The 27,569-nt window shown below is 38.2% G+C and overlaps 1 protein-coding gene and 2 pseudogenes across 3 annotated transcripts in view; 2 read left to right on the top strand and 1 right to left on the bottom strand.

The window, feature by feature from the left end:
* The window catches only part of LOC119232758 (guanine nucleotide-binding protein G(q) subunit alpha), a 418,504-nt gene that overhangs the window by 43,118 nt on the left and 347,817 nt on the right, over nucleotides 1–27,569 (top strand). For all 3 annotated transcript variants that reach the window (XM_054689835.1, XM_054689834.1, XM_054689836.1), the window contains one exon: nucleotides 16,868–16,968. In XM_054689835.1, the coding sequence (XP_054545810.1) occupies nucleotides 16,959–16,968 (10 nt within the window). In that variant the 5' untranslated portion in view covers nucleotides 16,868–16,958. The remainder of the gene's footprint in view (nucleotides 1–16,867; nucleotides 16,969–27,569) is intronic.
* LOC119231404 (casein kinase II subunit beta-like) lies at nucleotides 1,757–2,442 on the bottom strand (annotated as a pseudogene).
* Nucleotides 25,638–27,075, top strand: LOC119231403 (farnesyl pyrophosphate synthase-like; annotated as a pseudogene).

Raw genomic sequence — 27,569 nt, 5'->3', positions numbered from 1 at the left:
AAGATTTTTGACATGATCACAGCCATTAGTATATAGCTTGGAAATATAATCACTTAAGATAATGGAGAAATGCCTTATAGATTTGGACCAAGAGATGAACATCCATTTATCCTCGGTCATGGTTTCCTAGCACGTCTTGACTTTCTTTCCCAGACATCCTTACCCTCCTTTCTTTTTCCCCATGTATTAGAAAGTGGCTTTCCTTTCCCAGCAAATTCTAAACTGTTATTACTTTGATTCATTACAGATGTCCTTTTCTGTAAGAACTTCCAGATCCCTGGTGAACATTTGTTCCCCTGGGTGCTGAGAATAGTTTTGATCAGAGGCAGGGGGAGTTAAAAAACTGCCCATATACTTTGAACATGATTGCCTTTCTATGGTGGACTGGACAAATTCCATGCTAAGTCATCAGGTTAGGGCTCTCAGGTATGCTAACAGGTTGCTGCTCCTCTGACTATCTAAACAGAAAAACTTCTAGTTCCTAACAGGCATTTGACACCACTAATTTGCTATCTGGAGTAATCTGAAACTGTCAACACATAAGTAAATAGCAACAATAACTAAAGTCAAAGCCAATAAAGTTTGGATAGTAACACAGCAAAACATTAACTATAGTTTTTTCTAAGTAAAATTAAAAATGATTTTACTTCTTTTTTTATACCTTTTTGAACTGCATAACTTTTTAAAAACAGTATTAGATTTTAGTTTAGAATCAGAAAAATCAAACTACGTCAAGTTTGAAGGTAATCACTACCGCTCAATGCAGAGACTGGGACATTAGCTGATTTAACGTAGCCAAAAAACTTGACTAGGTAATAAATAAAAATAAAATAGAAAAGCATATACTAATCTGACCAATTTACCAGGATTGGTTATTATAAAGCTGTGTTCACTGCAAGACTGTGCAATTTAAGCTTATCTAGGATATATTTGAAATACTTATGACCACAAGAAATAGAACATCTGACTAAAAGTTTTAAATAGTGTTTTATTGTCATATAACTAGAATTTCTAGATAGGTAGCGAATTATTTTAGCTATTTATTGATCTTATCCTTTTATTTAAAAGAAGTTAGGTATTGTCTATTCACTTCTTCCTGGAAGGTGGAAATTTATACTCTTGTTTCTTCTCCATTCCTTTCTTCTCAAATATACATCCTCCTTACTCCTCTCCCCCCCCATAGCACAATGATTCCAATGAAGTTATATCACAATTCACTGTGTATATTCAGTATATTCTCACTGTGCAAATTATATTCACATCTGAGTTGTACAAGTAACTCTGATTACATTTTCTTTTTTATATGACTTTTTTTCACTGAGTGAAGTTGATATTGACCTTGATTTTCTGCTTGCTTAATTTTTATATTATTGTCATCTAGTCTCAATTTTCTGAAAGAGATGCAATTTGAATTTATTTAATTATATCAGGAAAATCTATCCATTTCTTTTCCTTCATTATTTCCTTTTTTCTTATTTATTTGATTGTTATTTTTCAGAATAATCCTCCTAGAGCCATTTTTCTCCCAGTTCCAATCTAGACTTTTCTCCTTTTACTTCGTATCTGGGGTGGCTATAAAATTTTAGGTTGAAATATTTTCTGCTAAAATTTTTTTTGACTTTTCTTCCACTTTATTTCATTATTTCCACCATGATAATGACTCCTTTAATTTAAACTAAAAGCTATAGAGGATTCAGAAAGGGTGGCAGCAAAGGAATGGAGATGTCAAAGACTCAGAGAAAGGTGGAGTGGGGAATCAGCAAATCATCTTGACTGAGCACTTGAAGTTTCTGGCCACTTGGATCTGCAACTAGTAGGCCATTGGATGAATCTTGAAATCACAGAGTCTGGTTATGAACTGGTTGGTAGGCTACTTGGGTCAGTATTCAGGATGCACCATGAAGAGCATGTGAGGGAAACCAGTGCAGAGTAGGTGCCGTCTGTGTGGTGGTGCCTCCATGACCTGGAGGTGTGCACATCCATTTACTTGGGGCAGTAGAGCTTCACTATGACCTCACCTGGGATAGTCTGAAGGGAAGATGGGAAGCATAGGTTGGTTGTCAGTAGGGGACAGTAGCCAAAGTCTCCCTGCTAGTAGTTTTCCAATATGTAGGCGATGCCATGGTTGGTGAGGATATTGTGTGCATGGATCAATAAATAAAGCATCTTGATGGCCTGCTCCATCAGGTCACTCTGGTTGGGATTGTCTTGTAGCTCTTCCTCAGGCACTAGGTCCAAGATCATGTCTATAGCTTGTTAATATATTGCAAGGCACTTGCTCATTGAATCCAGTGAGATTGAATTGTCCTGCATGGCGACTTTATCCATTTCATTGCCCTGGAGCCCACAGAATCAGGAAATCTAGGATACCTCTGAGCTGCTCATCTTTATGTCAGCAGATAGACCCAGGCCAGTGGAGTTGCTGCTTCCCAGGAAGTGCATCTATGGTTCTCTAGAATTTTGAAGACATGGTTTTGCTGTCTTCTAATTTCCACTTATATGTACGGATCTTTCTTTTTCTCTCTGAAAGCTGTTAGAATTACAACTCTATCCCTGGTAATCTAAAACTTTGTGATGCTGTATTTTGATGCGTAATATTTTCATCCATTATGCAGGACACTCAATAGACATTTCTCTGAATTTCCATTCTTCATTTCTGGAAATCCTTCTTATGCAATTCTTTAATCATTTTCTCTATTGTCACTTTCTAGAAAGTCTACTAGTTAGATATATAATCTATCTTTTATTTTCTTATCTCTTCTCTCCAATTTTTCCATATCATTGTCTTTCTGTTATAATTTCTAGAATGTATTCCAATCGATTCTCCAAACATTCTATTGATGTTTATGTATCATTAATTATATGTTCAGTTTCAGTATAGCAAGTTGACCCTTTTTTGATATAATAACTTCTTCTATATCTCTGAGAATATAGTTTTCTTCTAGTCTTGGTATTGGCTATTTTTCATTTTTTTTTTTCTGTCATCTGTTTTGGTCTTTATGTTTACAATTTGTACTTGTCTCCAAATGGATGATAATCCCTACCTTTCCAAAAGGAAACACGTCCACGTGTGGATGAGTGAAATCTGAAAAGTTGATTGAAAGCTCTCAGTTCAATTTATGCTAGAATTTCCTAGAAGTCAGTCTGTGATGTGAAGGACTCCCCAGTTGTTAATATTTTTATATCTTTTCTTTTAAGACAAAATAGAGAGAAATCCAGTCTCCAGTAAAAAAAAAAAAAAGTATACATTCTGACAGATTGTATTCTTGCAAGTGAGTGGGAGGAAATAGGATCAGTCACTTAACATCCCTCTTTTTTTACTACTTCCCATCCAAGAATTTATCTCAATACTTTGATTGCCTTTGGTTTGACTCTCATGTTGATAAATCTTCAGTATTTTGGCAGGGATTGTGTCCAAGCTGTGTGAGAGCAGCAAACAAACCTAGGAGGTCTAAGTATTTTAAAAACAGAATTCAAAGTAATTCTATACCTCTGCTATCAAAGATAATCAGCTTCACCAATTCCTGAGCATTTCAGGGATGTGGAGTCATGAATTGGCTTCTTTCTTTGTTTTATCCTTATTTCTGGTTTTCCAAGCGAGTTACCACTTGGAAACTGCATTCAGGTATCTAAAATTTAAAAGACATCTCTCAGCTCACCTGGGCTGTGATTGGCATTCTGGGAAAGTACCATGGTATGTTGCGCAGCTCATGCCCATAGTTCCCATCCTCAGGAGACAGACATCCAAGTTGCTCTGTTTCTGCAGTCATTACAGCCAGCAGGAATTTTCCTCTAGTTTGAATGTGGATTTAAAGTGATGTATAATCATAAGACCCCTGGAAAGTAAAGCAACCTATAGTCTTTACTTGGTTTAAAAAAAATGACATCGCTCAGCTCCTGGCATTTTCTTTGAATTATTGGTTTATTCTATTTGTTTTAAACAACTCTGTTGTCATTTTACTGTGGCTTCGGGAGATACCAGAGAAGTTCTTGCATTCAGTCTATAATATTTAACTAGAAGTCACATCGACCATTTAACATTCTTTTGAGTTTAGTTTTCAGAGTTATTATATTGAAGAATACCTTTTAATATACTAGTTTTTATATATTATTTTTATAAGAATTTTCCTAAGATAATGTCAATACTTTTTGAATATTAAGGTGATATTCATACAATTCACTCTTGTTTCTAAGATTAATATCTAATTTAGTCTTCAATTTAGTCTCTCAGTGTGTGTATGTGTGTGATATATGTATAGTGGTTCTGGGAAATGCTATGTAACCTTTGAATGTAGCCAGAATATCAAGATAATTAGTCAACTGACAACTGTCTTGTGGTTTCATAAGATATTTCATGTTTCAGAACCTGAAATAATGTTCATGTTCCTTGAGGACAGAGAAATGAACTTCATTAACCATTAGGGGAAAATGATTTTTTTCCTGGTATCTTTTATTTATTGACTTTTGTTGAGGTAACATTGGTTAACACTGTATATGATTTAGAGGTATAAAATCACACCCTTCAGCTGTGGCACACCACACCCACCACCAAAGCATCCATAGTCCTCCACTATAGTCCTTTGGGCCCCTTTCCAACTTTGCTGTCCCTCCTCCTCCCTCTGATATCCTCATAAATATTAGGAAAAGTTGATCTTTTATCTTGAAATAGACCTTACGCACAGTAGTTTAAAGGAATTATGAATTTGCTTTTAATGGTAGGGGAGTGATAAAACCTCTAATTCCACCCTTTCGTTATGCTTAGCCTAAGTTCCTGGGTTTGAATAAAAAATCTAAAGACAAACTGAATACCCTACTTAGCTTTTCAATATCCACCTTAGTTACATAGGATGCTTAGATTCTAATATCAATTATGTCTGGCAAAGTATATAAATACTTCTGGGTTTAGATACTATAAAAATATCTCTATTTTTGAAGCTATCTTTGTTTTCTGCTCTGATTGTGCTTTGATACTCAGTGCTTTAATCAGCTGGTCACTACATGGCCCTATCATGTTCGATATTCAAAGTACATACAGCTAGCTATTTTTCATTTGGGTGTGTCCATTCCTTTTCCATAAATTTATGTACATTTACAGGTATTTGTGCAGCTAAATTATGTACTTGGAAAATATATTGTAGTTTCTAAAATCATTCAGGCTCACAAAATTCTAATCAATAATAAAGGAATAAGATCTATTTATATTTACCAGACCTCTCAAATAATAAATACTAATGCTTTCATGCTTCCTCTTCTTTTATATACCAAACCATTTTTTTTTCTCAAGCCTGAGATTCTTTCATCCTAATCTGAGGATTTGATGACCATTAACAACATTGTCTGTATCTTATGCCATACTCTTGCTATGTGAAACAATAGAGCATAAAGTTTCTGGGGAAAATAATAGATAATTATTGTTCAACTGTGAAATAATGATATCTGGACAGAACTATATTCTTTACTAAAACCAATACATGCATCTAACCACTAAGTAAAATGGATTCAGAGGTCACTTGAATGAAATTAAACAAAAAGAGGAAAGGATTTGGATGAATGCTGTAAGAGAATATATTTTACAAAATGCCTTTAAAAATGCTTCCCTCTTGCAGATTACAAGATTAGCTAGAGACAAGATATAATAAGAATGGAGAACTTCTCCTAAACAGACAGATGTCGGAACAGGGGCTAGGGGTAGGAGGGAAATAAATAAAGGGCCAGGGAACAGAGATTCCATAAATAAAATTTTTCCCTTTAGTTGGGAATCCTTCTGATGCAGAAGAAAGTTCTTAAATGTACTTGCTGATATAGGAAGTCAATTGTGAGTTTATATTTTTAAAGAATATATACATAAGTTATCACCTGTGTAATCTTTGAATTTGGGGGAAGCTTAGACATAGATTAGTACACAATTGAAGTAATTTATATCTAATTATGTACTAATCTAGGATAATCTCCTTAGCTTAAGTGATTTGATTCGTCATTAAAATGTCACTCCCATTTTTGGTTCCAGCCATGAGAGGATAAGAATCTAGAATTGCCTTCCCACCATAAACCCCTAGAAAATTAGACAAAACATGGGAAACACCTTGTTTAACACATTAGACAAAAGGCAACAGTGAACTTTATCCCTGAGAAAAGACAAATAAGAAAGGTGAGTCCACCATTGCATAGATTTTCTCTTCTTGGTTAATGCTTGGACTGTGACACAAAGTTCAGTAATCTTCCTTATTTAAGGAGCTTAGATATCAGGCAAACAATTTTGCAGGATAAGAGTTCCAGAGCGGACTGAGCTATACAGAGAATGGACTTCAGAATTTGCTTAGAAGTTCCCTTACCATCTGCAGATGCCTATGATGAAACCTTATGAAGCTGGAAAAGAGCAACTTTGGAGGAAGGAATACTTACTGCATAACTAATAGTCACCTGGCTAACACATTATTTGAATTTCTTTTACCCAAACTGGAAAAACTCTTTGACTATAAAGGGCATTGAATGAAGATCCCAAAAAGAATAGGTCTTCAAAAAGGGACTAAATTAACTCCAGGAAAAAAAAAAAAGAAGATTCTTCTAGATCTACTCTGAAAAAGACTTCTATGAATCCTCAAAACATCAAGCTACCTGGCTAGTAACCTTACCTACCAGTTAGAAAATATTCAAAAGTTTTTAAATGAATATACAACATTTAACCCAAAACAATACAAAATTCCCATTGTCCCTTATCCAATCCAGAATCACTAAGAAATATGACAAGGATGCCCTTTCACCACTTTTACTCTACATAGTATTGGAAATCCTAACCAGAGCAATTAGGAAAAAAGAAGAAGGAGAAGGACCATTTAAATCAGAAAGGAAAAGTCATCACTATTTGCAGACATCAAAATTTTATAATAGAAAAACCTAAAAACACCAAAAACTGTCAGAACTAATAAATTTTAAAATGCTTCAGGATATAAAATTTAAAAAGTGCTGTACTTCTATACACTAAAGGTGAAATATTAGAGAATTTAAGTATACAGTTTCATCAGAAAGAATAAAATACTTAGGAATAAATTTAACCAATGAAATACCTATATACTATAAACTGAAAGACATTGATGAAAGAAATTGAAGAACAAATGAATAAGTGGGAAGTATTCCATGCTCATGGATTGGAAGATTAATATTGTTAAATTTACCATACTACCTAAATTAATCTTTAGATTCACTGCAATTACTGTCAAAATGCCAGTGGTATTTCTCATGGAAATAAAGCAAATAATCTTAAAATTCATATGGGACCACAGAAGACTCTGAAAAGCCAAAGCGATCTTGATAAAAAAGAAAAAGCTTGGAGATATCATACTTCTTGATTTGAAACTATATTACAGGGCCTCCCTGGTGGCACAGGTTGTTGAGCGCTGCACTGTGAAGCTGTCCGCAGCCTCTGCAGCATGGGTTCGATCCTGGCTGGCTGGTGAAGATCCCACATGGTGCAGCAGACCTCTCTTGTCTTGCTGCTGCTTCTCTCAGCAGTGTATATCATCAGTCTGCCTGTTCTGCTCCCTGCTCTGTCTCTGGTGAATCCTCTCACCCTCCCACGCATCTGGCCTATACCCCGGTTCTTGTATAAATAAATAAAAAATCTTTAAAAAAGAAAAAGATTTTAAAAAAATAAAAAAAGAAACTATATTACAAAGCAATAGTAATCAAAATCTTATTGCCGTAAAAACACAGCTAGATCAATGGAACAGAATAGAGAGTCTGTAAATAAACCTACACATATCTAGTCACTTAATTTACAACAAGGGAACCAAGAATATACTATAGGGGAAGGACAAGGACAGTCTCCAAAAACAATGTTAGAAAAACTGGACAGTGACATCTAAAAGAACAAAATTGGACCACTATATTACACCATACGTAAGAATTAACTCAAAATGAGTTGAAGACTTGAACATAAAACCTGAAACTATAAAACTTGTAGATAGAAAATGGGCAGTAAGTTCCTTGATATATTGATTAGTCTTTGTGATGACATTTTGGTAATGATTTTAGATTTGGCAGCAAAAGCAAAAATAAACAAGGGCCTCCCTGGTGGCCTGGGGTTAAGTCTCAGTGCTACCACTACTAGCCCGAGTTCAATCCTTGGACAGGGAGCTAACCCACATATGGCACAGCAGACCTCTTCTGTCTCATCTGCTACAGCCCTCACTGCTGGCATACCCCAAAAAAATTCAGATCTTTGATGAGGTCAGGAGGCCTTACATGAGTCAAAGAAATTTGAAACATTCCTATAAATATGATCTCATTTGAACTCATGGCCTTGAGAGTCCTAGGGAAATTTAAGTTACAGAGAAATCAATTGAAAAGAATTACAAAAAACTGTGATAGTAGTGCCAGGCAGACCAGAACCTAGAATGAACTGAGGTTGAAAAAGAATGCTAAAAAGAAAAATCACATCAAGAAAGAAACACGAGACAAGTTGAAGTCTCTTGGCCAGCCATCTATTATGAAATGATCAGCCAAGATGAAAAAATACAATGACAATAATAAAATAAAACAGAAACAGTTTTTCAGGATGAGGCTGCATGGGTCTGAAAGCAAGCTTTGCAAAGGCCTCTGACTCAGATGCCAGAAGGAGAGGGAAAGGAGGCAATCACACTTGATCTTAGTTTGTCAATCTTGACCTAAGCCTGATCTTAAGTCAGGCACAAAACCTTTGATGGATTGGTTCTGTGTTGGAATGAGAAGAAACAAAATTGCTAGAAACCTGGTTAATGGAAGAACTGGGGGGGTCAGTACACCAGTCAGAATCTCAGTCCTACTCAGTGACCCAGAGGTCTCCTGTCCCTGCGCAATGGCACATATATCCTAATAGAGAAGATATATTCTGAGAGACATATAAATCACAATAGAGACCAACATATCCTGATAGCAACAACACTTAGAGCAGACTGGATTACTGTTCTTGAATACTTGCTTCTTAGGGGTAGATTATACTTCCCCATACTACTGATATTAGGCCTGTCCATGTGGTTTCTCTGACTATTGACGTGTAAGCAGAAGTGGTTGTGTCATTGCCAGACAGTCATTTTTAGGTCCAGTGTGTGGTTTGCCATTTCTCCTTTTTCTCAACCATGAGACTGTCAATATTCCAGACAGAAGCTGTTGCATCATCCCGAATCCCACGGCAAAAACCATATGAACAAAGCTGTACTGGTTGTAATGAACATAAAATGTAATGAGAAAGAAATCTTTATGTTGCAAGCCATTGTGATTTGGAGGCCATTTGTTACTGCAGCATAACTAACTTCTTCTGGCTGTTACAACCTGGAAGATCAATAGCACTGGGAATGCTTCAATTACCAGGAGGAGTCTCTAGGCGTCGGGAGATGACACTAAAAAATTATTATGGGAAGAATCAGGGCAACCCACCAGAAGCTCAGGAGCTGAGATAAATGGGAGAATTTGCTGGAGGGAGCAGAACATAAGAAATCCCCTGGGATAGCAAATATATTGTTATATTTTACCCCAACTGAAAATGCAAGAGACTGATGTCTGGTAAAACAGAGGTCACATTAATGAAAAGAGTTTGAGGGGATTTGAAATTTTGTTTGTTTTATTATTCGGCTCAGTTCTGGGTCAAAAGGTAAAGTATGGATTAAGTTTATATAATTGAGCAAGAACATCAAATGGTGACAGATGCATACCTACTCCCTGGAAGCACGGCTGGTTTTGGATATTGTCTTCTAATGTACAACTAAGGACACAGTGCTCTACTGCTGACCCAAGCTGCAGTGGCCTGGTAGTGGCCCCTTTTCACCTACTATTTTGTTTCATTATGAAAGTCAGGCCTAACCCCCTGATTAAATAAAATCACCACTGTATAGAAAACCTAAATAAGGGATCAGGAAAAAGATTAATAATAATAAAGTAAAAATCAAAATCAACAAGCAGCTATAAACCAGAGACACACTACAGAGTGGGAGAAGGGAGTAGGATCAAAATAAGGGTGGTAAGAATTTTACGGGGACTGTAACCAAGCTGAAAATTCATACATTGTACAAAAATGAAAAATGATGTAAAAAATATATGAAATAAAAAAAGTAATAGTAATTAAAAAAAGAGAGAGAAAATCACCACTGTAGTCTTACTTTATGTAAGGGACAGGAAAATCTGCCCCTGAAACTTTGCTTAGGGGCAGGGTCACATTCACCCAGGGACAAATTTTCTTTCTACTGTCACGCCTACCACCTGCATTCTGAGCATCCTGCATCAGACTCCCCTCAAGGTTCATTGCTCACTTTTGAAGACATCAGTACCATCTTGAAATCTCCCTCCCTTCCCTTGTTGGATTTTGCTTGGAATAAGACAGATTGTTGGGGCCCTTGGTCACCCTTCTTTACTTGCTAACCTGAGACTCTTCATTTGTCTTAACTGCTATCTTCCCTGTGCTGCTGGTTCTGCCGAACAACTCCTGTGCCCCTCCTGTGTCTCTCCTGCTATAAACTGTGCTCTTTGTACATGGGCAAGTCACAAGTCAGAGTGACAACTGGTATGAATGAAGGGGAGGCTCAGCCTTCAAAATGACCTCAACTGTTTTTCATGAGTGCTGCAAATCAACAAGAAAGAATCCCCTGGGAAGGTTTTGTAGACAAGCTCAAAAATGGAATTGTATAACTCCTAAATGGGGATGATCCAACCTGACAGGTTTCCACAAGGGTGGACCTGGGGTGTGGTCTGCTGTAATGCAAGAATCCACTGTCTATTGCAGCTGCTTAAAAAACTCTCAAAAGAGAGAAAATACTGATCTCTCTCCAAAGTATTTTCATTTTTCTACCTTTGGAAGGGGTTATGGGCTTTCACTTGTCAAGTTGAGGATGATTGGGACAACTGAATTAAAACTTTAACTTGTGAAATTTATGCAAAGTTGTAGGTACTAGTCTATATTGTAGTCTGGAAAAGTAAATGCAATGTAAAATCCTTTATTTGATACTGGATTTTTTTTTGAATAAGCTAAAAAGACATTATTTGAATAATAGGAAAAATTTCTATCATGTGTATAGTATATCATATTAAATTTACTAAATTGTTGTTAATTTTCTTAAGAAAATTCTCAAGATAATATCCTCATTCGTAGGAGATACATGTTGTCATGCTAAAGAAACTTAGGTATGAAATAGGATGATGTTTACAACTATTTCAAGTGGCTCAGAAAAAATAATATATATACACAAATATATGTAAATGTACATACATATTTATAACATGTAATGAAGTATATATAGGTGCCCACTGTAATTTTTGTGGGTGTGAAACCAAAGAAATTTAATTTCAGGGTATGACATGAATTTATAAAAGAAAAACAATGCATGCAATTGTTCCTGATAGTCAAATAAGAATGAAAAATGGTGAAGCAATTAAGAAATTTTCTTTCTTTTGTTGAGCAGCTTAAGGACAGTGCAAAAGCAACTCTTGCTATGAAAAAAAGACCCCAAGGTGAAGTAATGCTTTTCCCAACTGAGTATGCTGCTCTCGAACCTGTCTGAGGGAGTGTTCAGTGGCTCTTTAGCAACTGCTATGGCTTTGAACACTCTAGTTTCCAAGGTAACCAAAGCACTCAGGATATTATGTACCCCACCTTCTCACTAGCTCCTCCACCAATTCTCTACTTGTGGAAAGATCTCAGGGTTAGCTGTCCAGAAAAGTCAGCTTTTCTAAAAAAGTGTTTGAAGTTGGGTTAATTGTCATTGGTTTGAAAACCTTGTGTATTTTAGGAACCCAAACCTTCCCCCAAATGGTAGGGCAATCCTGCCAAATGCTTTTAATCCAGGTTTAGATCAAGGTCCTGTCTTCAGTACAAAGGCTTCAGGGTGGAGGAGGGAGAGGATGAGGCTCTCTCCTGGGGAAAGGAGCTCTATTTAAGAAGACCTCAAAATGATAGCCATCAGCTTCAATCATTTGTGTGAGGCCTGGGTAAAAAGTGGAGAAGCACAGAGTCTGGAGAAGTCCATTGTCAAAGACAGCTTCCCCAGTTCTGCATGATCACATGTGAGTCTCAGGGGCATCTCACCTCTCCTAGAAGGCAGTATTTTCAACTCTATCCTCATGTAGTCTCCTACGAAGGAAGCTGAATGGAAACATGGTTGTTCAGGAGGAGAGAATTGCTCTGCTCTTACCCTGGAATCAACTGACTTTCTTAGATGCCACCAATACAGCCACCTCTGGAATGTCCAGTGTCGACGGCCCTGAACTTCCAAGAGTGCTCCCTTGTCTTCCTGACTCTGGAAAGACACTCAGTGTCAAGAGCTTTCCTTTGTGGAGAATCAATTGTGGATTCAGTTATGGTTCATTAACTACCAGCTTCATTGACAGGTTTTGGTTCTCAGGTAGATTCGGGACTTCCTACTCCTCTTTCACTGCTGCAGAGTTTTTAAACCAGAGATTTGGTACCAGTGTGAAAGTCCATAACTCTGAGAGTGCTTGTGTTTCCACTGACTTAATCAGTGCTGCTTACCCAGCTCAGTTCTGAATCAAGGAGGTGGGCTGTATGTGTATGTTTGTGCCCTTTGTCACAAATACACTGTCTCCTCTTGACATCACTATCACAATTGACCTCAGAGAGGAATGAAATAACAGAAGCTGCAAGAAGAGACATTTGCCAAGCTGCTATTCCAACATGAAAAATAAACATAACAAATCAGATTTAAAAAGCATCTATAGATTTAAAACATTGTTAAATACTGGCTCAAAAATAACCACCTACCAAGTCAGGAAGGAGATAGTACTCTTGTGTGGCAAATGATAAAGGGTTTTTGTCTTTGAGTTTTCCATAAGATTTCACAAGATTAGAATAGTTACACAATACAAGGCAGAAGGTTATGTTCTTTATTCTTCAAATTCAGATTCCAACTGAATCACAGCTTGTGTAAGAAAAATGACCATCACACCCTTAAAGGGAAAGCAACTTCGAGTCACTTAAATGAAGCACACATACCCAAATGCATACTGCCCAAGGAGCCTTCTATCTAAACAGCATGTGTATGTGACAAACATCTCTTTCACTACCCCAAACCCAAAACACCGCCCTTGGTTACAGATTCCATACAACCAAAGAGTGTCTCCTAAATCTCAGCTCCCTCCCTCAGACTAAACCACAGAACAAACTCTATGACAAAGAGCTATCAGGTCCTTGCTCTGCTCTCTCTACCTGATCCTAGACCACATTTACCATCTCTGGGTTAAACTCTGAATGTCTATTACATGTTATCACTTATATGTTGTTGATCTGTATTTACCAATAATTTGTTAAGGATTTCCATTTATATTTATGAGGAAAAATTCCTCTGTGGTTTTCTAATATTGTTCTTGCACGTTGTATGGCTTTCTTATGTTGTCTTTGTCTAGGTATCACTTTTTGATTAAGAAATACCTTGAGGTCAGAAATGCAGCAGGGAATTGTGTGTGTGTGTGTGTGTGTGTGTGTGTGTGTGTGTGTGGAGAGAGAGAGAATCTCTCATGTGGTTTATAGTTCTACTGGAAAAGTCTGAAATAAAGAAATCATATGTATTTTTACATATACATTTATAATTTGAATGCTATGAAACAAATAATTTTATATGATTTTTAAGTAATGGAACCAAATGGACATGCTTAAGGGGGTAGTAAGGAATACTCTCCAAAAGGATGACATTTAAGCTGAAATCTAAAGAAGCCTGGGAACAGGGAAAGGCATGGGGGGATGTTGGAGACAGAGGTAACAATAGGTGTAAAGCCTTAGGCAGGAAAAATTTTCATCACTTAAACTGAAAAAAGCTGTGTTTCAGCTATACAAGAAAAAAAAAGACATTAAAAAAAAGAGTTAATTATTGGATTGAGGGTAAAAGGGAGACATGGACTTGACTGATAGGTAAAATGCCCTGTTCCATATTCTAAAGGTAATCAGTTTGGTACTGAGCAAAATGAAAGTACTAGTTGAAGGAGCCAAAGGGTTGCTTGAATAGAGAGAGAATTATTTCTGATCCTGTCTTCTATGTCACTTTATAGGTTCTTAGAGACTGAGTATGATGGCACATACAAACTTTAATATGGACCTGGCTGAAACACAATGGACTGTGTAGTGGGCTATGGGTGATTTGATGGTGGGTGTACTGTGGTGCTGATACTGAATTCTGACTGGGGGATCCTAAAGTTACCTCAATTAAAAAATAAATGATAACCCCCCCCCAAAAAAAATCCACGTGGTTGAATGTGACTTAAGGGATTTTTAAACATATTTACACCAAAACCCAAGTGAGAGAAGTCTGCCTACTGCAATTTGCTAAAAAGGTTTTGTATAAATAGTTCTGTGTGGCTTTTATTCTTTGATGCTTATAAGGGTTTTTGTAGAATTAAAAGAGTTACATGCCCATTCACCTGTCAAAATTGAAAAAGAAATATTACTCAAAAGGCTGCTCATAGGCACATGTCTAAATAAATGCAATGTAAGAAGAGAAGTGAAGAATGACTCAGTCCTAAGTATCCAAAGCATTCTGGGAAGCACATGTACATTTTATTTTATTTATTTATTTTTTTTTTAATAGAGGCATGCTTTATTTATTTATTTATTTGTTTGTCTGCTCTGTTCACACATGCACTGGGCACAGTCAGAAGCGGGGAGGGCGAGAGAACTCACCAGAGCCAGAGCAGGGAGCAGAGCAGGCAGAAGGACCGAAGTACACTGCTGAGGGGAGCAGCGGGCGGCAGGAGAGGTCTGCGCGCCATGTGGGACCCTCCTCCAGTGGCCGGGGAGCAGCCGGGGATCGAACCGGCGCCACAGAGGCTGCGGGCAGCTTCGCAACCCAGTGCTCAACCGCTGCGCCACCGGGGAGGCCCAGCACATGTACATTTTAAAACTGATTTCTCTTTTAATTCTCTGTATCATACTCATGGCTTTAAAAAAAATTACCAATCTCCTTGATGAAGAGTTTAGCAGATGCAGAAATTGAATCTTAATTTCTGAATGCTTTGATTGCTGTTAATTGCCTTTTGTTTTTTCATGTGTCTCAGTTTAATACCACAGAAAGCTTTTGAATCATTAGCTCTGGAAACATAAGCCAGTCCCTTAATCACACAGTAAATGAATCATTGGCATAAGGCTAGCCAGGGAACCTGACCTGGAAGTGTCTTTTCTAAGGCTCTACTGAGACATTCATCTGTCTTCAGCTGCCTAAATCATTTCTGAGCTTAGCGGAAATTTTTAGGATGCCCTCCCAGCTATAATATCCAGTCTGGTCTGGAAATTCATTGCCCCACTCACAACTGCACATCACAGGGAATGAAAAAAGCATTTGACTATATTTGCTTTCTTACATAACAAAGAGCTCTTAAACACTTCATATTGCCTACCCTCTCTTTTTCTTCTCCCCGGACAGTAATGGCATAATGCAATAGTAGCCTGTAAAATGAAAGATACCAAAGGTTATGTTTAGTTCTTAAAAACCCAAACTTCAGAATTAGACTTGTATTCAAATCCAGACTCCCTGCTTTCAGTTTTACGTGCAATCTACTTAATTTACAGATAAATAAGCTAAAATACATAAGAGGTCACTGTCTCCAAGCCTTAGTTTGTACATCTAAAGAATGGACGAACTGATTACTTCAACTAAAGAATGGATGATTACTTCAAATGGTAGTTATAAGAATTAAACAATGTGGTTATATGCAGTTAGCTCCTGAATTATGATGACTTAAGGTTTTCTGACTTTCTGATGGTGTTAAAGCAATAGTTATTCATTTTGAATTTTGATTTTTTCTTGGGTTAGTGATGTGCAATACACTATGTCTCATGAAGATGGGCAGAAGTAGAGCCACAGCTGCCTGTGAGCCATGTAATTACTAGGGTAAACAATGACTACTCTAGATCTTTTCACTTTCAGAAAAATGTTCAATAAATAACATGAGATATTCAATACCTTATAAAATAGGTTTCATGCTAAATTATTTTGCCCAATGTAGGTCAATGTAAATGTTCTGAGCTTGCTTAAGTAGGCTAGGCTAAGCTATAATGTTCAGTAGATTAGGTGTATTAAATGCATTTTAAACTTAGAATATTTTCGATTTAAAATGGGGTTATCTGGGCATAATACCATTGAAAGGTGAGCATGATTAAAGCATATAGCCTTGTTCTGACACATAGTAAGTGCTCATGAAGTGGTTGCTATTAGTGTTGCTGTTGTTTGTATTTCTAAGTTCCATCTGCCTGTTGTTCAAGTTCCCTTTAATCAATAGAAGACTTTGATTTTTGTCTTTGGAAGGGACTTTAAAAATTTCATCACCCCATCCACTTAATTTACAGATAAAATAACAGGTATCTTTAAAGTGTCTAAGAAGTCACATACTAATCCAGGATCTCATGGAATGACAGGCACAGAACAGCAGAGTTGAAGTCTTAATTTTCAGACCACAGTTGGTCTCCTCAAAATGCTCAAGTGTTTTGGTTGTTCTTCAGTATGTGTAGAATTACTCCTCCTGCTTTCCTGTTTTTCTGATCACTTGCAGTTTAGTTCTAACTTGTGTTATATAACCTAATATACTTCAAAATATTGCAAAATAATTAGAAGATATAAAACCTAATTGGAAGAAAAAATGTTGCAAAAACAGTGGAAAATAATATATATGCAAAGATGATTGTAGAATAATAATGACTTCATTATGAATTGTGATAATTTTCTTTTTAACTTTCTAAGGGAATTTTTCCAGAAAAAACTGTGTTTAATGCAAAGGTTAATGTATACTCCTCATACATGTATGCATGTCTATGTTGTCAAAAAAACTTTTGAAGTTCTTTTAGCTAAGCAAGAATGAAGAGGGGAAGAAGAGAGAGCTATAACACTGTTTTTCCCTTGGACAGGAGGGAGTGGAATTGGAAATAGAAGGTGGATGCTGCATTGTGGGGAATGTAGTTCCCTCTGCTAAGACTTCCGTGGAAGCCACAGTAGAAGATGGAACTAAGTAAGTAATCCCAAGGCCTCCCCTGGTGCGCAGCGGTTGAGCGCTGGGTTGCCAGGGTGCCCGCAGCCTCTGTAGCACCGGTTCGATCCCCAGCCACCAGTGCGGTTGAGCACCCCCTCCCCTGTGTCATCTTGGCCCTGCAGCCTCTGGGCCTTAGTGTCACCAATCCAACCCTGACCTGGAGGGCGTAGACCTCCTTTGGCTTATGAACCCCAGTGAATTTACTGGATACATTACAACAGTCATACTACTATTCTGGTTACTGGGATCATACTAAGTAAGAGTCCTTTTATGCAATTGCATTGAATTTATGGATTAATCGACATGTTTAGAATATTGAGACTTTCATCCAAAAACATAACTTTCCATCTATTCAGATCTGTATTATATATATATATATTCTTTTTTTAAAAAGATTTATTTATTTATTTATTTATTTATTTATTTATATAAGCACTGGGTACAGTCAGAAGCGCGGGAGGGTGAGAGAATTCACCAGAGCCAGAGCGGGAGGCAGAGCAGGCAGAAGGACTGAAGTACACTGCTGAGGGGAGCAGCGGGCGGCAGGAGAGGTCTGTGTCCCATGCGGGACACTTGCCCGGTGGCAAGGGATGGAACTGGCGCTGCAGAGGCTGCGGGCAGCTTCGCAACCCAGAGCTCAACCACTGAGCCACCGGGGAGGCCCTATTATATATATTTTTAATAACATTTTCTAGTTTCCTTCATATGTAGCTTGTACCATTCTTTCAGTTTATTTGGCAGGGGATTTTCTTAAAGCTTACGTTGGAATGGGATCTTAAATTGTATATTTACAAAGAGAAAAAAATGTAAGAAAGAAAAGAAAGCAGGAGTTAAAAATTAGGAGGGAAGAAAAAGTAAAAGGAGAAGATGAAATGTTGCAGCAGGAAGACAAAGATGAGAAAATACAATTTTATTGAGTACTTGTTATGTAGCATGCCCTGGACTAGTGGCCTACGGGAACACATTTCACCTACTTGTACCAGGTGACTCCGTCCGAGAAAATTTAAGTTTACAAAGTTCAGCCAGGGAGCGTGGAACAGGAAATGGAGAGAGAACAGGTTTGGAGTGAAATCTGGGAACCAGTCCCAGATTCCACACTCACCAGCTGTGTGATTTTGCTCCAGTTACCTAATTACAGTCCTCATTTGTAAAACTTGCATAATGTCTGTTCAGGTGATTAGAGGATTAATTGGAATATGTACCTAATGTGCCTGGCAGATTAGATGCCACAAATGCCAGGTCCCACCCATGAATCCATCCTACAGCACCCCAGCCCCTCTACCTCCTCCTGCCCCAGTCCTTTGCCGTAGCTCCAGGCTGCCATGGCTATTTCAGTGTCTGCTCAGGACAAGACATTCACATGCAACAAGCCATTTTTTCTGTGAGTGTTTAACACCCAGGAGCACATACCTAACATTCTTAAGAAACGCTGTAGGAGAGATGGTTGTTAGGAGCCATAATCTGAGTCCGAAAAAAAGTCACATAGGCTTGAAAAAAAAAAAAAATGACCCATTTCTTCAGAAGGAGTCATTGTTGAAATGTGGATCCCTTTTCAGACCCAAATCCCCAGTGAGAAACACCCTCTGTTTCTACCCAAACAATAGTTCCTTGTCCCAGATACAATGTTGGCTACATAGCCCTGGAGAGCATTGAATCCCCATGGTGATGCAAATGGTTTCTCTGGGGACAGTGGAAACTGTGTCTGGAGGGGCCACACCACCAACCAGGCCCTCGGTCATTGAAAGAAGACTCCATTCCCAGTCTGAGCCGCTGGAACACAGAACTGGCCCTGACGTCCTAGCTATACCTTCTATTTTGTGCAAGACTCAGACCCTCCCAGGAAGCTGTGCTTGTGAAATGTGAGTATAAAGTCCAGAGAGATGCAAAGACATTGCAGTGACCCGAACGAGGGCTCTCTTCTAGGGAGCATGTAAGTTTCTTCCCATCACGTTACTCTTACTCATTAAGAAAATTATGAATTGGCCTATTTAAATCTTCCTTCTCTACATATGGGACCTCTAGCGGAGATTATGCCACCTCCCTGAGTGTCATTCTCTTCATCTGAAAAATGGAGCTAATAACAAGGACCTGATAGAATTGCTATGAGGACTAAATTACACAAATATAAAAAGATGCTCAATAAAAATCAGAATTATTCTTTCATCATATAGAGAATTGCATTCAAAGCCTCTGAATGTCTTCAGTGGTTCTGTTCTTCACTTTTCAAAGGGAAATTTGATTTCTGCAATAGCCAAGTGTCATGATTCTGGCACTTGTAAGTAATGTGTGTGATAAAGCTGAGCACCTATATCTATCTATCTATCTATCTATCTATCTATCTATCTATCTATCTATCTATCTATCTATCTATCTATATTTTTTAAAGAGTTGGTCTCTCTTAAATACGGTGCCTGGTTTCCACATATGACTTGTAAATAAAGCTTGACACATTGGATCTATATTCAAATTGTTTCCAGAAACCAATTGCTTCTCACATCCTCGTCTGCTACCACCTGTCTGAATTGAAGCCATCATCATGTTCTCTGGGTTTATTACAAATCACTTCCTAATTGGTTTGCCTATTTCAACTACTGATCTAAAAATCTTGAGCAATGGCAGTACCATTGAAATGAATGTATCATCTCCTCAGAGGAATGCCTTAACCATCATTTATTTGAATATTCACTTATTCAACAGATATTTATGGAGTCCCTACCATATGCCAGCATCATTCCGGGCTCTGGTGATACAGCAATAAACACAACAGGCACAGATGCCTGTCTGGTGGAGCGTGTATTCTTGAGAGGCATGATGACCATTAAACAAATAAACAAGCCCAGTATAGCCTAGGCCAGATGGTGATGGGTATGCTATGCAGAAAAAATAATCTGAGTAAGGGGAGAAGGAACCCAGGGAGTAGGGTTGGGAAATGAGGGTTGTCCTTTTAAATGTGGTGACTGGGAAAAGCCCCTCTGATGAGCTGACATTTGAACACTGTCCAGAAGGAGAAGAGATAGAGAACCATGTGGTTATGTGGGAGGAGGGAGGAGGAAGATTGCTCCAGACAGAGGAAACAGCAGGCACAGAGTCCCCGAAGCAAAGCAAAGCGGCCAGAATGGCTCAGGCACAGTGAGTGAAGGGAGGATAGAGAGGTGGTAACAGACATGTGGGAATGGGAAAGATCTCACAGGCCATCATCAATATACAGGCACCTACTCTATTGAGTTGGAGAGCCACTGGAGGATTTTGAGGAGAGAGGTGACTCCAATCTGATTTACATTTTGAAGGTTCATTCTAACTGTAGAGCAGTGGATGTCAAACTTGAGTATGTATCACAATTACCTCTGAGGGTTTTGTTACAACACAGCCGCTCTTCCCAACTCCAAGGTTTCTGATTAAGGAGGCCTGGAGAGGTGCAGGAGAATTTGCATTTCTGGCAGCTTCCCAGGTGGTGTTGATACTGTGGTCTGGGACCACATTGTGAGAACCACTGGTGAAAATAACAGTTTATAGGAGGAACAACAACAGAAGCAGGGAAACTAAGTAGGGGGTTATTTGCAATAATCCAGGGAAAATATGATGATGGGTTCTATTTGGCCAGGTGGTAACAGAGGAGGTCGTGAAAAGTGGTTGAATTCTGGATACATGTACATCCCTTGGGATCTGCTGGAGAATTGAATGTGGGGCATCATGGAAGAAAGAGATGAGTCAACAAGATGATTGGAATGGGCAGATATCAGGAGTTTAGTTAGGAGAATGTTAAAAAAATTATATGCTTATTAGAAATCCAAATGGCTATGTAAATTGTCCTTCTTTTAGAAGAACCTAGAATTCAGGAGAGATTTCTGGACTGGAGGTAACAAGGCAGTAGTCATAGATAGTGTTGTGAAGATTGGTTAATATCACTAGAGAGAATGGAAGTAGAGAAGAAGGCCTGACTGTGTCCGCCAGCCCATTGTTTATAGAAAGCAGGGCAGTGAGAAGCACCAGAAGTGACACTGAGAAGAGGCCATGGAGGAAAGGAAAACTTGAAGGATGTCAAGGGAAACATGTAGTGCAACACTATATCAGGTGTGTTTGCTCAAAGCCACCTTGTTATAGCCATTACCTCCAAGCACCTATTGTGAAGAAGATACGACATAGTTAGCATATAATAGCTAATTTTTGAAGTTGTTCTTTATGGATAAATGATTGTCATAAATAATAATATATTGTTATTTCTTATACATACTTTTGAGTTGTTTGGTTTGAGTTTTGGTTTGCAACCAAAAACCACAACATTGATACAATTTAATCATTAACATAGAATAGAATCTTTTCTTTCATCTTTAAGCATTCTGTCTAGCAAACTCAAATTTAAAGCACATTGTCCAATTTTGAGAGGATGAACTAACAATCTGTGTGCTACCAGACTGCTGGGAATTTATATTTATTTATATTGGTGTATATTTCGGGAGGTATAAAAATTTTCCCCCCTTTACTTTCTAGTGTTTCTGTGGGAAAAACAAATTGTGGAAACGAATGCTTCCACTTGTTCATTCATTGCACACTGAGCCATTTGGTCTTGCACCTCTTATAAGTGCAGCAGGTTGGGAGCAACAGTGGTGGTGATCCTGGCAGAGCTGGGAAGGACTAGCGGTGAGACCAAAGTAGGATGTAGGTTAGTGACAAAAAGCACGCATCTAGATTTCTCTCATTTCTTTGAGAGATAATCTCCCTCTCAGGGTGAGAGATGGATTCTGCAATCAATAGGCAAAGGAATGATACAATATGAATTACATTTTAGGAAGATCAATCTGCTTTTTGTGTTGGCAAGTCTCTTGAAAGGCAAGTTTGGGAACCGAAAGATCAAGTAGGGGTCTTTAGCAATAATCCAGGCAAGAGATGATGATGATTCAAGCCAGGGAAAGAGTTGTGGAGGTGAAGGGAAGTGGTGTGAATGAAAGGGATCAACACTGACACCAGGGTTTTTGTTTTGTTTTGTTTTGGTTTTGGTTTTTTGTTTTGTTTTGTTTTGTTTTTAAAATAAATTTTATTTTTATATTCCCCATACAATTGCAATCCCCTTATTTTGACCCCAATCCCTCCCCTCCCCTCACCCCACCCCCCATAGAGTGTCTCTTGTTCATAGTTGTTTGTTGATTTTGATATTTTCTTTCTTATAGTTATTCTTTTTCCTGGTCCCTTATTTAAGTTTTCTAGATTCCTGCTATGAGTGAGACCATCTGGTATTTTTCTTTTTCTTTCTGGCTTATTTCGCTGAGCATGATTCCTTCCAGTGCCATCCATGTTGCTGCAAATGGCATGTGTTTATCTTTTTTGAATGCTGAGTAATATTCCATGGTATATATGTACCACATCTTCTTGATCCAGTCATCTATTTTTGGGCATTTGGGTTGTTTCCAAAGCTTAGCTATTGTAAACAGTGCTGTTATAAACATAGGGGTGCAGGTGTTCTTTGGAATTGATGTTTCTGTGTCCTTTGGGTAAATACCTAGGAGTGGAATTGCTGGATCATATGGAAGCTCTATGTTTAGTAGGTCCAGAAATCTCCACACAGCTCTCCATAGTGGTTGGACCAGTTTGCACTCCCACCAACAGTGCAGGAGAGTTCCTTTTTCTCCACATCCTCGCCAACATTTGTTGTTGCTAGTTTTTTTAATATGTGCCATTCTCACTGGTGTAAGATGGTATCTCATGGTAGTTTTGATTTGCATTTCCCTGATGACAAGTGATGTTGAACATTTTTTCATATGCCTGTTGGCCATTTGCATTTCCTCTTCAGAGAAGTTTCTTTTTAGCTCTTCTGCCCATTTTTTGACTGGATTATTTTCTTTGTTTGTGCTGAGTCTCATCAGCTCTTTGCAGATTTTTGTGATCAGTCCTTTATCATTAGTGTTGTGTGCTAAAATGTTCTCCCAGTTGGTGGGGTTTCTCTTTGTTTTTGTTATTGTCTCTTTTGCTGTGCAAAAGCTCTTTAATTTGATGTAGTCCCAGCTGTTTATCTTTGCCTTCACTATCACTGCTTTGGGTGATGTGTCTGTAAAGATGTCTTTGATGTGCATATCACGTACTGTTTCACCTATATTTCCTTCTATGTATTTTATGGTTTCAGGTCTTATGTCTCGTTCTTTAATCCATTTTGAGTTGATTTTTGTGTATGGTGTGAGGTAGTGGTCAAGCTTCATTCTTTTGCATGTAGCGTCCCAGTTTTCCCAGCACCATTTATTGAACAAACTTTCTTTGCTCCAATGCATAGTCTTTGCTCCTTTGTCAAAGATTAGTTGACCATAAATCTGTGGGTTTATTTCTGGATTTTCTATTTAATTCCATTGGTCTGTGCGTCTGTTCTTGTTCCAATACCATGCAGTTTTGATGATTATGGCTTTGTAGTAGAGTTTGTAGTCTGGGAGTGTGATGCCTCCATTCCCTTCTTTTTTTTTTTTTTCAGGAGAGCTTTGGCTATTTGAGGTTTTTGGTGATTCCATATGAATTTCATCAATAATTGTTCTATTTCTTTGAAGAATGACATTGAAATTTTTATTGGAATAGCATTAAATCTGTATATTGCTTTTGGTATGATGGCCATTTTAATAATGTTTATTCTTCCAATCCATGAGCAGGGGCTGTCTTTCCATTTCTTTGTGTCTTCTTCTATTTCTTTTAACAGTGTTTTATAGTTTTCTTTGTATAGGTCCTTTACCTCTTTTGTTAGATTTATTACCAAGTATTTGATTTTTTTTGTTTTGATAATAAAAGGGATGGTTTTTTTGATTTCTTCTTCTTCAGATTTATTGTTTGTGTATAGGAAGGCTACTGACTTTTGCGTATTGATTTTGTATCCTGCCACTTTACTGAACTGATTGATGAGTTGAATTAGTTTTTCTGTGGAGTTTTTGGGGTTCTCTATGTATATTATCATATCATCTGCAAGTAGTGATAGTTTGACTTCTTCTTTTCCTATTTGGATTCCTTGTATGTCTTTCTCTTGTCTTATTGCTCTGGCTAGGACTTCCAGTATTATATCGAAAAGCAGTGGTGAGAGTGGACATCCTTGTCTTGTTCCAGATCTTAATGGAAATGCTTTCAACTTTTCACCATTGAGAATGATACTGGCTGTTGGCTTGTCATATAGGCCTTTATGATGTTGAGGTATGTTCCTTGTATCCCAAGAATTTCAAGGGCTTTTATCATGAATGGGTGTTGTACTTTGTTGAAAGCTTTCTCAGCATTGATTGATATTATCATATGGTTTTTATATTTCTTTTTGTTGATGTGTTGGATAACGTTGATTGATTTTCAGATGTTGAACCATCCTTGTGTCCCTGGCATGAATCCTACTTGGGCGTGGTGAATTATCTTATGGATACATTGTTGGATTCTGATAGCTAAAATTATATTGAGGATTTTTGCATCAGTGTTCATTAGGGAGATTGGCCTGTAGTTTTCCTTTTTTGTGTTGTCCTTGTTCGGTTTTGGTAATAGTGTAATGTTGGCTTCATAGAACGTGTTTGGTATTATCCCTTCCTTCTCAATTTTTTGGAAGAGTTTGTGAAGGATAGGCACTAATTCGTCTCTGAATGTTTGGTAGAATTCATTTGTAAATCCATCAGGTCCTGGGCTTTTGTTTTTGGGGAGGTTTTTGATTACCATTTCAATTTCCCTGCTTGTAATTGGTCTGTTTAGGTGTTCTACTTCTTCTTTATCTAGCTTTGGGTGATTGTAGAGTTGTAGGAATTTGTCCATCTCCTCTAGATTGTTGAACTTGTTTCCATATAACTGTTCATAGTAGTTACTGATTATTCTTTTGATTTCTGCTGTGTCCGTTGTGATTTCTCCCCTATCATTTGTGATCCTTTTTATTTGTGCTTTCTCCCTTTTTTCCTTTGTGAGCCTGGCCAGGGGTTTGTCTATTTTATTGATTTTTTCAAAGAACCAGCTCTTGGTTTCATTGATCTTTTGGATTGTTTTTTTAGTTTCAATTTCATTTATTTCTGCTTTGGTTTTTATTATTTCTTTTCTTCTACTGGTTTTGGGTTTTTTTTTGTTGTTCTTTTTCTAGATCTTTGAGCTTCAAGATTAGGTTGTTTCTTTGAGTTCTTTCTTGTTTCTTGATGTGAGCCTCTATTGCTATATATTTTCCTCTTATTGCTGCTTTTGCTGCATCCCATACATTTAGGAAATTGGTGTCCTCCTTGTCATTCAATTCAAAGAATTTTTTAATTTCTTCTTTGATCTCCTCATTAGTCCAGTGGTCTTCCAGTAGTGTGGTTTTCAATCTCCAAGAGGTAGGAGAGTTCCTTGCCTTCTTTTTATGGTTTATTTCTAGTTTGATACCTTCATGGTCATTAAAGATGGTTGGTATGATTTCAATCTTGGTGTATCTGTTGATGTTTGTCTTGTGTCCCAGTATGTGATCGATCCTGGAGAATGATCCGTGTGCGCTTGAGAAAAATGTGTACTCCGTTTTTTTGGCGGTTTAGTGTTCTATAGATGTTTGTTAAGCCCAAGCTCTCTAGGTCCTTATTTAGAGCATTAGTGTCTTTACTTATGTTTTGTCTCGTTGATCTATCCATTGTTGTTAGTGGTGTGTTGAAGTCTCCCACTACATATGACACCAGGGTTTTTTGATGTGAACAATTGGAAGGATGGGCTTTCCATCAGCTGAAATGGGAAAAGACTCTAATGAAATAGGTTTGTGGGAAAAGAGGAGAATTCATCTTTTGACATGTTAATTTTGAGATGTCAGTGAAACATCTAAATGGACTGTTGGGTAGGCAGCTGCATATGTGAGCCTCAAGTTCAGGAGAGATGTTGTTCACAAGATAGAAATTTGGGGGTCACTGATGTATTGATAAAGAAGTTGGTATAAGGAAAGAAGAAAAGTACCAATGCCTTGAGTGCCCCCAAATTTATCGGTTTTAAAGAAAAAGGGGGACTAAAATGAAGAGTAAGAAAGAATAACAAGTGAAACAGGAAGTTTCATGGTGTCCTGGAAGCCAAATAAAAATATATGCTAAGGAACCAAGAACCGGCATCTAGGAACAGAATGCTTTGGAGACAAAAAATAGGACGTTTATGCCCAAGAAAAGCAGAATTTATCCTGCTTCTATGAGCTTGGCAAGGTGCTGAATAAGGATGAACTAGGGCACCAGAGATGGGAGATTCTATTGCCTGGCACACAGAGGTCCTGGTTAACCCATTGGGAAGCAAGAACCATCGGGGTTTGATGTGCTGAGAACATTCAGGAGCTGCTGGAGCTGAGGAAGCAGCCACTGATAATCTCTGGTGGACCCTGACTATGGACTGGTGCATGAAACTGCTCCAGGCTTTCCTCCTGGAGTCAGACGACATCATGGATTCATCCCTCACCTGACCAGGGTGGCCCTACTGGTCCCAAAAGCCTGGCAGAGGTTTGTTCGCCGTTAACAATGCTACTGTGCTGCTGGAAGCATGTATCTACCGCCTGCGGAAGCTCTGCTGCCCAGAGCAGCCCTGTTACCTGAACTTGATGGTGCTCTTCCCGCAGAGTTCCTATCAGACTGAGATCGACAGGCCCTGGAGTCATCACAGCTCCCCAGTGGATCCTGACAGATTCACTGAAAAGAGGTACAAATCCATTGTCAAGTACAAGACTGCTTTCTATTCTTTCTGCCTCCCTGTAGCTGCTGCCAGGTACATGGCAGGCATTGACAGGAAACAGGAGCCTGCCAATGCCGAGAAGATCCTGCTGGAGATGGAAGACTTCTTTAAGATCCAGGATGACTACCTTGACTTCTTTGTGGACCCCAGTGAAACAGGCTAGATTGATACTGACATCCAGTTCAACTAAGGCAGCTGGCTGGTGGTTCAGTGTCTGTAGCAGGCCTCTCCAGAACAGCACCAGGTACTACAGGAGAATTAGGAGCAGAAGGAGGCTGAGAAGGTGGACCAGGCGAAGGCATATGTGAAGAGCTGAGTCTGCCAGCCCTGTTCACACAGTCTGAGGAAGACAGTTACAACTGCCCTGTGAATTTTCAAGCTCCTGCCCCTGTTCATCTTCCTAGGACTAGCCCACAAGATCTACAAGTGGAAAAGGTGACCTAGAGACGAGGACAGAAAGGGGAAGACCTCAATAAATTATTATCTAACCTTGAAAATATGCATATGGTTTGAGGAGGAAATATTAAGCATGCCACTGGAATTGTGCATGAATTTCCCCCTCCATAAAGTACAGGTTAATATAGCACCTGTCTCACAGGTTTAAATGATATCATTCATTTGAATGTCACAGTGCCTGATGCTCATAAGGGCTCAAAAAAATACAACTTGTTACTTTTATTCCTACCACTTCTGAAAAAAATCACGAATCATTGAGAAGCTGTTCACTTTCCAAGCTAACCCCTAGGGAGCGCTCAAGGCCTTTCTGCTTTCCCTATTATAAATGAAACCTCAAAATTTTAATGTAGAACAAAATGGACTCCCAATGACAACTCAGTCCTTTGTAATAAAGGCAGAATAATTTGACAATGGTGTAAAATTTTAGTGTGGATAGGAATTACTGAAGAAGCTTGTTAAAATGGAGATCCACAGCAGGTCCA

This window comes from Talpa occidentalis, unplaced genomic scaffold (assembly GCF_014898055.3).
Source record: "Talpa occidentalis isolate TD23 unplaced genomic scaffold, MPIMG_talOcc4v2.1 talOcc4.7, whole genome shotgun sequence".
Taxonomy (NCBI): domain Eukaryota; kingdom Metazoa; phylum Chordata; class Mammalia; order Eulipotyphla; family Talpidae; genus Talpa; species Talpa occidentalis.
The sequence above is the reverse complement of the archived record's forward strand: the minus strand, read 5'-3'. Positions and strand labels throughout refer to the sequence as shown.